Genomic DNA, 11,429 nt, shown 5'->3' with positions numbered 1-11,429 from the left:
AGCAGAACTCCTCCTTGCCTTGTCGCCTTGAAAAATCGGCATAATGGGGATTTTGGTAGTCATGGTTCATGGAGTATGTTTCTTCCGCTTTTTTTTTTCAATTTTTTTTTAAAAAAATAAGTATTTTAAAAATTTTGACAAAATATAATAGAAAATTATAAGGCATAAAAAACATTATAAAAAATTAAAAGTTTGATATTATAAATTAAGAGCTTTTTTAATATTAAGAATATAGTTTTAAAACGCGTAAAAGTTAAAGATGATTTGTAAAGTTATCTCTATTTTTTATTATAGGTGGGTATGTGCAGTAATAATTGGATCTAATGTAAAACATAATTTGTCGAGATTTTTGATTGAAGTTGATAGTAATGACTTATTTGTTATTTTTGCATACCATAAGGAACTTATTGCAACCACGTAAGCTAATTTTGTATTTTTTTTGTCTAAAAAAACAAAAAGAATATCATTGAAGCTTCTAGCTAATTTTGTATTTTGTCAACTTATTCTCTCAAATGAGCAAAGCATAATAAGGTAAAATGTGATAATAAATGCATCATAAAAGTGACATCAAATTTAAAACTTGATTGAATACAGAAATACTTTGTCAAAATATCTACGTTAATATCATAACGATAATAAAGCTTTATAATTAAAATTTGTTGTTCTTCATGGCACGACTGCACTTATTTAAGGATCAACGCTCCAGTATGCAACAACCATAATTAAGGCCCAAACACGTACAAATTAACAGACAGACTCTTCCATTGTTGTGTTGTGCATCAAAGTGCTCGGGAATCTTAACTCTTAAGGAAACCAATTAACCAAAGAGATGAAAGAAGGGTTCGTTGTGGAAGCTGGGTTCGTATTCCAAGAAGAAACTCATCTCACCGTCCTAAAGACCTCTCTTTTCTTCGCCGATGATGGCTTCACCGTCTATGATTGCAAGGGCGACTTGGTCTTACGGGTCGACTCGTACGGGCCCGGGCCCGAAGCCCTTGACAGCGGCGAAATCGTTCTCATGGACGGGAACGGAAGGTGCCTCCTCACTGTCCGCCGAAAGGTGATATAGCTTTTTTCTTTACGAACGAGATTCGACTCAGTGAGTCGAGACAGTTGTTAAAAATTAGGAAAATTTATAAATTTCCAGAAAAGGGTTGGCTCGGTTTCTGATTTGCATTAATGGGTAAAGATTTGAATCCTCTTTTGCTAAAATTCATGCACAGAAATGGGCCGTCTTTGATTTTCTTGTTTCCTCATGGCCGAGTCAACTCGAACTCGGGGAGTAGTAATTACTAATTATATTGTGAAATACGTTCAACAAGTACGGAAACTAAAACTGTCGACGTGAAAATTTTGAGCGATTCCGACCGACTCGGTGAGTTAACTCAAAAATACTTTGATTTGTGAAACAGATGACGAGTCTGCATCAGCGGTGGGAGGGCTTTATAGGGGAGAGAGACAGTCACCAGAAACCGATCTTCAGCGTGCGGAGATCCTCAATGATCGGACGGTCGACCTTGAGCGTGGAGGTGTTTAGGGACCCAGAGCCTCGTGAGGAGTACCAGATCGAGGGCAACTTTTCTCAACGCTGTTGCACGATCTTCAATGCGGAAATGGAATTAGTGGGTGAGATCCGACGCAAAGTGGATGCTTCCACCCACGTGGTGCTTGGGAAGGACGCTTTCTCTCTTTGCATCAAGCCTGGCTTTGATGGGGCTTTTGCCATGGGATTGGTGCTCATTCTTGATCAGATCAACTGCGATGATTATGTTACTCAGGTAGTTCTGGTGGAGCCCGTCACAGATGATTCCGTTACTCAGGGAGTTCCGGTGGAGCCCGTCACAGATGATTAGTGGGATATTTTTTTGGTTTTGTTTTATGGCTGTTGACTCTAGATCTTTATTGTATTTTAGTACGGAAGATCTTTCAAGGAGTTGCTCCTACCTGCTATTACTTTCCTGGAAGCCCTGCACATGCAAGCTGCTTACTTGTCTGGTACTGATCAAAAGATATCTTACTTAAAATAAAAATACAACACATCTCAAATTTTATTTTTAAAAGTTGGTTGTTTGGCGAACAACACCAAACACCACCACACGATTCATTTTATTTTTCAAAAAAATCAACATCAAAATATTTTCACTTTTTAGAGCATTCTCATTGGAAGAGTTAAATATTACTTTTTTATCTAAAATAGCTCTTCAAATGTTTAAAAAAACACCTACATTTGATTAGCCAAAAGAAAATGTAAAATAGATATTTGATTGAAAGAACTAAAAGAAGAAGCTAAATGTAGCAGCACTTTTCAAGGAAGTCATTTTATTTTTTATTATTTCTTTCAACTGTTTTATCTTTTTTTTCAAATATTTTCCTACTTTTTCCTCTGCATGTTTTTTTTTTCCCAAAACTTTTTATATTTTTCCTCACATGTTGTCTTTTTCCCAAAATTTTTCTCACTTTTAATAATATTTAAATGATATAAATAAAAATATAGCTATTCGGATGAAGAGACATTTAAAAATTTATTAGCTAAACTAGATAAAAGTAAGTTTTAAGGAGTCATTTTGCATAAAAATTTGGTTCTTCCATTGTGAATGCTCTTATATCACAACATTTATATTTTACTACTATTTAAATAAAAAATCACTACAAAACAAAACTTTTCCACTTTTAAATACAACTTTTTTCACTTTTCTATATTAATTATTACATTCATTTTTTTTCTCACCAATCATGAACATTGAAAAAGGAATGATGTTTACCAAACAAGGCCTTAGATGTGTCTCCATCCCATGAATTAATGTCACACTTTCCAAAATAATAAATATCATGAGATTATGACACATCATTTGAGAACTAATTTTTAGAAATAAAACTTGAGATGTGTAGTACTCCCTATACTTGAATTCTCATTTTAAACCCTTTAAATATCAAAACCAAAGTAATATTCACGTACAAAATATTGAAAAAGACGTGGGCATTTTTGTAATTATAATAACTAGTACAGAAGTTCAAAGGGTTACCCACAAAACGAGCTATGGAGAGACTCGAGAGAATTCGTAGCAAATATACACAGAGAGTGAGAATGAGAGAAGTCTGTTTTGGGTTAAAAAAAAAAAAAGAAAAGACAAGTCAAAAAAATTGACCGAAATGTTTTTTTGTCAACTGTTTGGAGTATGCCGTAAGTTGTTGGGTAAAAACTACGGGTGAATTATTGGGCACTCGGTTAATTATTGGTTATATAATAATCAGTCGGTACCCAATTATCCGGATTGGTTAACCTGTTTTTATATATATATATATATATAGGTATTTGGCCTAATTTTTAGGCTTAATTTAACCATTTTGTGCCCATTTAAAAAAAAAAAAAAAACACAAAACAAAACAAAACAAAAAAAAGCCTTAAAATGCCATAAAATTTCATTTTAAAAGCTTACACAATACATGAGATTAAACTACATCTACACTAACTACATATATGATATATCAACCGATTCAACTACAAATCTCATTCTTATCAGATTAAACACTAAATAGTAAATATTAACATGTCAAAAACAAACTCAAAAAAAAAACAAGAAAAACCAGTATGTAAACAAACCAACAACCCAAATAGATACATCCTTACAACAACAACAAACCTAAAGAAAAAAATATATACTATATTTTTTTTGTGAACCCTAGAGTAAAAAAATAGTAATAAATATATTAAATTTGAATATATATATATATATATATATATATACCCGGTTATACCAGTTATAACCCGAGTATTTAAAAACCCCAAAACCATAATTAGGTTGATATCAAATATTCTCTTTTTATAGGTTGATTGTAATCATATATTGAGATTATAGTAATTTGATTATCATACATTACCCTATAAATAGGAATAGGATCCTCTCTAGTCCATAATGGGGACCGTAATACCTAGCTCATACCAGATTTAAATCTTATAGCCACAAATGGGACACATATCTCACTAATAAAAATAATAAAAAAATATTATTTTAAATTTAAAAGAATTAATAAAAATTTAAAAAAAAGAAAAAAGGCCACCCCCTTCTTTTCTTTTTTCTTTTTATTTTTTTCTTAATTTTTTTATTTTTATTTTTTAATTTAAAATAATATTTTATTATTATTTTTATTATTATTAGCGATATATAATCCATTTATTGGCCATAGATTTCTAAAGAAGAATCCTTAACCATTTAACCTACATCGTCTACCGATAATCTGACCTGGTAGATCTTATTCCCCATAAATAAAGAACATTTATAATAGGACAACAAAGTTAACGAAAGACAATGTAGCTTTTGAAGATTCGGGGAATGCATGGACATGGGATGCCTTAACACCGAACCACTCAAGCAAGCTTCTTATGTTCATTTTCTACCTTTGTTTCCTACTGTGGCTCATGGCCTGAGAGGTGGGCCAACCCTGGCCAAAAGAAAGAAAAATGTCTCCCATCTTTTGCTTAAAGGGGGTTGCCACCCCATGGCCCTTGGGGGTGGTCCAGCCACCCCAAAAGCCAAATCTAAAAAAAAAAATAAAAATTTGTTTGGTCTTTGAGGGTGGCCAGACCACCCCCTTTAAGCCTGGGGCTGGCTTCAGTCACCCCAGACCAGCTGTTTGGGGGTGGCCGAAGCCACCCCGATGTCTTTAACCATTATGCTCACTTCAAGTGTTCAACCATAAATTCTTAGAAAGTTCAAAAACACTCTGCACCCAAACCCAATCACTAATTATTATTTATGAGATAAATATGTCAGAATAATTATTTTACTTGGCATACATTGATTGTGGGTTTTGGTTTCCTAAAACCGGTTGCATACATCCTAGAATGACAGGCTCAGATGCTGTTGTGTTGGATGATCACTACTGAGTTATTGAGTTTTATGCTCCTTTTGTTGAGTAGAATTATTGGGTTTTTACTAGAATAAGATTTAAGAAATAAAAATGCCAACTTTACAACTTTGACATGTTAAAATTATTTTTTAGTGGCAAATATATGAGTTAATTTAGATAATAAACAAAATCATCTATCTCCATCCCATTTTAAAATGGCATGCACCAGAATAATCACAAACAAGCAAGCAAGGTAGATAGGGAGTGGGTATCACGAAGTGACGAATGGTTGGCTGATTTGAGTGGGTGCTGCTGCATTTTATATCCACCGTCCACAGATAAAAACCTCTGTTTTTTGTTATATTCTTCCGGTTCATGGATGGTTTCTACATATAATTTATCCGCACGTAGAAGACAATTAGGGTGTTTTTGATTGAAAAGAGTTTTAACGTAGTATAAAGTGAAATCAATTTTGAGTTTTGTACGAGTTCTTTTGTGAAAAAATTTACCGTGAAAGTGGTCAATAAAGACGGTAAACAAATTATTTTCAGATGATGTCACTGATATGGTGCAGGCAAGATGGGTTGTAAGCTTCACGTGGGTAGACAAGCTTTTAGAGCCATTCTCATGCAAGTAACCCTCTGTTCAATAGGCATGCAACAGTACCCTTTTAAAGCATCTCCACCAGACGCAATTAGAACTTACTTCATGGATCCAGCTTAAAACAAAGAAATATGATAGTGTCACAACATGTGCTCAACTTATCTCTTACGGGCTTTCTATTAAAAAAAGAAAAATAGAAACCTAATACTCGTGTTTTTCCCCAAATATCCCAATTTTTTTTTTAAAACCTATTAGCGTGTGTTTGTGATTGTGATTTTGTAAGAATAATTTACATTTTTAAAAAATATTGCAAAACTTATATCGTTTGATATTGCGATTTAAAAAGCGCTTAATCTAAAATAGAGAAAAAAAAAAAAAATCTATGATTTCTATAAGTTAGGGGGTGCTTATTTGAAAAAGCATGAATTTAAACCAAAATCACAATTTCACATAACAAATATTTGATAAAAAAGTAAAGCACTTTTTAACATGTTTTACTAAAGGCCTTTACAATTTTAAAAAGCAGTGATTTCAAAAATGTAATTTTTTTTTTTAAAAAAAATCACACTTATTAAAACCGCAATTCCAAATGCACCATAAGGGTCCATTTTTTAAAGATATCACAAAATGTAAAGTGTTTGGCATTGCGATTTAAAAAATACTTCATTTAAAATAGGAAAAAAAAAAGTGATTTCTATAAGCAGGTTAGGGGGTGCTTATTCTTCAAATAACGAATTTAAACAAAAATCATGATTTCGCATAACAAATATTTGATAAAAAAAAAAAAAATTAACATGTTTTACCAAATGTCTTTACGATTTTAAAAAGTTATAACAAATATTTGATAAAAAAAATATTTTTTAAATGTTTTACCAAACTCCTCTGCAATTTTAAAAAGTAGCGATTTCAAAAACACAATTTTTTAAATTGCACTTATTGAAACTGCAATCCCAATTGGACCTAACTCTCCCTCCCTCGCTCACCTCTCTCTCTCTCACTCCGGCCACCAGCGAAGCTCTCCCTCCCTTGTTCTTGTCTCTCTCACTTCGGCGCAAGGTTTCTGTCCACCGGTAAAGAAGAACGGGGGTTGCTCATGTCTCTCTCTCACACTCCGGCACAAGCCTTCCGACCACCAGCGAAGAAGAAGGCTTTTCATCCGAATCATTTGAGGTTTTCTTTTTATCTAATTTTGCTTTGCAAAAACTAGGGTTGTTCGAAGGATTTGGGTATTTCATTAGTCTTCTGATTTGGGTATTTCTTTTCATCCGAATCATTTGAAGTTATCTAATTTTGCTTTGCAAAATCTAGGGTTGTTCGAGGGATTTGAGTATTTCTTTTGTTGGTTGTTTAAGGAATTATAATATTCATTTTCTGTCCTATCATGTATATTCAGGCTAAAGAAATACGAGGGTTAGGTTTCTGTTTTTTTTTTGTTTTTTTTTCATTTCTACAAAATAAAGCCACTTCGGAGAGAAGTTGGGCACATGTTTTGGAACTATCATTTGCAAATTACTTTAAAGCCTTTTCTTCTCTTAATATAGAGGATTTTGTTTGGATTGTTTGTATAGTTGCTGTTGTTTGCTTGATTGTTGGGCTTTCTTTAGTTATTTGGGTTAGCTTGATTGATTTTGTTGTACAAGCAACTTGAGGTCCAGTGGAGGTTTACTCATCCTGGAGAGTGGAGAGAGAAGCCGTGTAATTTCTTTGTGTACTGAAAAATATATCCAAAAATATATATATATACACACACATAAGATTTGATGGAGGAAAAATAATATAAAAATACAACAATCTTGATCATGATTCCGTGGATGTTAAATTATAACCAAGACATACTAAGTGAAGTAGAAATTAATAATATCGGTAGTTTGGACAAGCTTACAGAAAGAGTTTTAGCATCAGGAACAGGAACCATGAGTACAACAAGCCATATTTATTGGCCAAAGTCCCTAAATATAGAACATACCTCCTTAAAGCTTCTGCATGTCTATGACTATGAGTTTAGACATGTTGCTTCACAGCATAGTCAGCCAGGTGAAATATTGAGACCTTAAGCACAACAGGGTTCCTCTTGATCAGCTCAAAGACACACACATCTCCTCCTTCTAAATTATTGTCTCTGCAAAACTGAGCCCACCCTATAGACCTTGCATTAGGTGATGAACACTTGTTACGGCACCAGGCATGCCAATGTTTTCCATCAGAAGTCTGGAGTTCGACAGACTCATGCCCAATAAGATACTTTTTAGCAAATCCACAAGGCACATACTGCACAAGGAAAGAATTAAGGATTGAAATAAGCATTATTCAAAAGCGATATTTGAGAAACATGATCACATCATGTGCAAAGGCTCACCAAAGAACGAATTCCGCCTATATTCTTTTTCCCCGCGAAGGCCATGAACGAAGGACTTTCAGGATTCAACATTCTCGCTGCTTCGATCGCTCTCTCTCTTCTTGTGGGCATCAAGACTCTTCCTTTTGAAGATGTGCCAGAAAATCTTTCCCTACTGTATCTTCCTCTATCTACTTCATGTTTTGCAGACAGCTTATCTGGGTCAGACATTTCATTTTCTTGTTTCAACTTGTCATGCCTTGATTTTTTTGCATCATCTGATTCCATTACGTCCACCGGATCTTCCAATTCACCATCCTTGCTCCATGTAGATGGAATTTCAGTTGCAGTATTATCAAATACAAGAACATGGAATTTTGAATTCCCTTCATATCTGAAGACTACAAAGTAGCCATAATGAATAGAATGGTATTCCATAAAATCCTGCCAACCATCATCAAACCAAATCCCGTTGTTGGCTTTCTCCAATCCCACTTGCCAAAAATTACCATAGTGATCGGTGAGTGTAGCCACAGCAGACAGTTCATCCCCAAATTCCATTACAAACTTTACAGGGATCCTCTGCAGCCACCAAAGCAAGTTATATTGTCTCAATTACAATGTGAAATGAAATCAAGGAAACACGTGATGCGGAAAAATATATGGTTTCTAATCATTACAAATGTAAAATAAGTGAGCCTTGGTGAAGTGCTGCACAATCCAGGAACTTCAATTGAACTTTTTAAAGGTTGATCTGCCTTCTGGTTTCTCCCCTTGTTATGAATTTTTTGGCCAAGTAAAAGCTACCTAAGCATATCTAATGGCAAGGCAATTCCATTAAAATGAAACAATGGAAAAACATACTTTGACAACTCGTTTCAAGGTTTCATAATTTTGGTTTCATACTTAGACAACTCGGAAAAACATACTTAAACAATGTTAAAATAAACCCAGAACAGCGAAAAAAAAAAAAAAAAACAAATGAAACAACAAAAGGTCTGATCACGAAACAATCATCTGTTTCAACAATGTTTATAGATATATAAGCAATGCAATTAAGACCCAGAGAGATCAAGTCCCCCTGCGGATCCAGCCCAAAATCACCATCAAAATTCTATAAATCAATTGAGGAAAAAAAAATCGAAACCAAATTCGTGACATGCAGTGTATGGGTTCTTCTTCAAACACACAAGAACTAAGCAAATCCATCGCTAATTTACTGCAACTGCAAGCAACAGCACTAGAATATTCAAGAAATGAAAAACAGACAAACAAACAAGCAAGCAACGTAGAGAGAAGGCATTACCAGTTTCCTGTCGCGAATGGTAGAGGGGAGTATGACCTTGAAGAAGTGCGAGGGTCTCCTACCCGCCATAGAACTTGACGGCCGGTGGTCATAGCTCCGGTCGGGCACCACTCTAGTCCGGCGAGTCCTTGATTTCTTAGCTGCCATAGTAATTAGTAAGTAAGAAGAGTCTTATGACGATTGTTGATTGATCCCACGGTGGAAATGCCTCGAAGCAACTCTGCTCCCCTCAGGATCAACCGTGTTCGAGAGCTCGCAGTGGCTAATTTAACTGGTGGTAAATGGCTAAATGCAACGCAACTTTCACACCCACCGATTTTATGAGAAGATGTAGTGCTTTCTATATATATAAATTAGAAAATGCTTGTTGTATAGTTTTTATTAAATTTTCTTATAAATTAACGTGATAATTTATAATTAATTAATTAATTAATTACTCCATTATCTTATAAGAGAATTAAGAATTTCTCACTGACAGAAATTCATGATATCCTGAATAGCGACAATAAATTGAATCTTTTAAGGTGTATGACAGTAAGTCAGTAATTGCATTGGTCCTTGACTGAGTTGACTCCTTGGCAATCTTGAGACAAGTCGACAATAAATTGATTCTTTCAAGTTTCAACTCCTTTTTAGTTTTTACAGACGTCCAACTCAACTGCATTATCACCAAACATAATATATAATTATTTTAATTTATTGTGTAATGAAACAAATTAAAAAAATATCAATGCTCAAAACAATTTAAAAATATTAAAAATACATCTACATCCCTCAAATTACCATATTATTACAATATTAACATTGTTAATATTCATTTCAACTATGAATTGTTGAAATATTAATGATTTACAATAAGAAGTTTGAGGGAATATTTATGTTTTTCCCTAAAAAATATTAATGATTTTGCAATTTAGCTTTAAATAAGATTTGGATTCTAATCCATTATGGATGTGAGATTTAGGCTCCGGAATAAACAATTGGATCGGACTAGCTAATACTAAGTATAGCTAGTTTTTTGTTTGGTAACACTCTATTCCTGAGAATAATCTATTCCTAAAAATAGTCTATTCTCATGAGACTATTAATCTCATACACACAGGGTTAACTAAGCCACTAAAAAATGAGTGGCTTAGCTAATCATTTACTGTAGGATTAAAATTATCGTGTAAATTGTCACAAAACCCTCCACCCTTCTCACACCCATGATCTCTCTTCTCGCGCAATGTGTCTCTCTCCCCCTCTCTTCTCTTCAATCTCTCTTTTCTATTTATTGGATATTTCGTTCTCTCTCTAATTCTTTATATTTCGTTCTCTCTTTCTTTCTCTATCTCACCGTTTCTCGTTTTTGCGTCTCTATATTTCATTCTCTTTTTTCTCTGATTCTTTTGGTACAGTTTTTCTATAAGTGCAAACAGATTTTTTTTATTCTTTGTACTGTTTCTCAATTTTTATTTTTATTTTTTTGTTGATTATGTTTTGTTATTTCTTTTGATTCTTTGTACCATTTATGCATAGTTTATATGTATCAATATGTTTTTTTATTATGATTCACTGTACCAATATGGGTCCATCTATATATATATATATATATATATATATATTTTCTCTGAATCATGAATTTTGTCTGATTCACTGAATTATAAAACTAAAACGGGTATATATATATACAGTTAGATCTTACCGTTTCTGCACAGTCTATATGTTTTTTTTTTATTTTTTACAAAAACTAAATTATAATATATTATGTTTCTTGGATTTTTTATTTTTTTATTTTTTTATTCTCCATCTATATGTTTGATTCTCTGTTTCTGCATAGTTTAAACTAAAACGGATTTTTTTTTTCTCTGATTCACTGGTTCTCTCTTCTCTGATATATATGTGTATATATATATATATATATATATATATATATATAGTTGTTTATGTTTCAAAAAAAAAAAAAAAAGTCTTTACTAATATAAATTGTATTTGTATTATAAGGGTATTTTAAAAAATTTTATCACAATACGATTCTATTCGCTAATATATTGCATTGTACCAAACGAATGAATATAATTAATTAGTATATTCCAGTGTTACAATTAAACAGAATGAATAAAAATAGTTAATCTATTTAAATGCTCTTCTATTCCAAGTGATAGCTAATCGTTTTCAATGGACTAAACAATCCACCAACAAAATGTCATACCGATAAAAGATTCTTTACCATCACACTTTTTGCCATATTTCCCTCTATTTAAAAACTTGCAATATGAGTGTACGATGTATCAATTCCTTTCAATTATCCTATTGTTATAATTTTCCGTTAACTCCAACCACTAACAATTGAAATGT

General features: G+C 33.0%; 2 protein-coding genes across 2 annotated transcripts; one reads left to right on the top strand and one right to left on the bottom strand.

Moving 5' to 3' along the window:
* The first annotated feature begins 686 nt into the window (after positions 1 to 686).
* On the top strand, positions 687 to 1,993 carry LOC132167603 (protein LURP-one-related 5-like). The gene is made up of 2 exons (XM_059578611.1): positions 687 to 1,060; positions 1,413 to 1,993. Exons 1-2 carry the CDS (start codon positions 830 to 832, stop codon positions 1,851 to 1,853), a joined length of 672 nt encoding a protein of 223 aa, XP_059434594.1. The 5' UTR covers positions 687 to 829; the 3' UTR covers positions 1,854 to 1,993.
* Positions 1,994 to 7,226: 5,233 nt separating this feature from the next.
* On the bottom strand, positions 7,227 to 9,414 carry LOC132185451 (B3 domain-containing transcription factor VRN1-like). The gene is made up of 3 exons (XM_059599223.1): positions 9,093 to 9,414; positions 7,808 to 8,368; positions 7,227 to 7,719 (listed from the first exon to the last, which is right to left on the bottom strand). The coding sequence occupies exons 1-3, from the start codon at positions 9,237 to 9,239 to the stop codon at positions 7,453 to 7,455; spliced, it is 975 nt and encodes a 324-aa protein (XP_059455206.1). The 5' UTR covers positions 9,240 to 9,414; the 3' UTR covers positions 7,227 to 7,452.
* Positions 9,415 to 11,429: the final 2,015 nt, after the last annotated feature.

This window comes from Corylus avellana, chromosome ca1, assembly GCF_901000735.1.
Source record: "Corylus avellana chromosome ca1, CavTom2PMs-1.0".
NCBI lineage: Eukaryota > Viridiplantae > Streptophyta > Magnoliopsida > Fagales > Betulaceae > Corylus > Corylus avellana.
Note: the sequence above shows the minus strand (reverse complement) of the source record. Positions and strands in the feature narration are given on the sequence as shown.

Excerpts from the sequence above, each read along its gene's own strand:
- LOC132167603 (XM_059578611.1), top strand. The coding sequence starts at position 830 with ATGAAAGAAGGGTTCGTTGTGGAAGCTGGGTTCGTATTCCAAGAAGAA. Across the intron at positions 1,061-1,412 it reads TCCTCACTGTCCGCCGAAAG|ATGACGAGTCTGCATCAGCG; the intron begins GTGATATAGCTT and ends TTTGTGAAACAG.
- LOC132185451 (XM_059599223.1), bottom strand. The coding sequence starts at position 9,239 with ATGGCAGCTAAGAAATCAAGGACTCGCCGGACTAGAGTGGTGCCCGAC. Across the intron at positions 8,369-9,092 it reads CCATTCGCGACAGGAAACTG|AGGATCCCTGTAAAGTTTGT; the intron begins GTAATGCCTTCT and ends TGGTGGCTGCAG. Across the intron at positions 7,720-7,807 it reads TAGGCGGAATTCGTTCTTTG|TATGTGCCTTGTGGATTTGC; the intron begins GTGAGCCTTTGC and ends TTCCTTGTGCAG.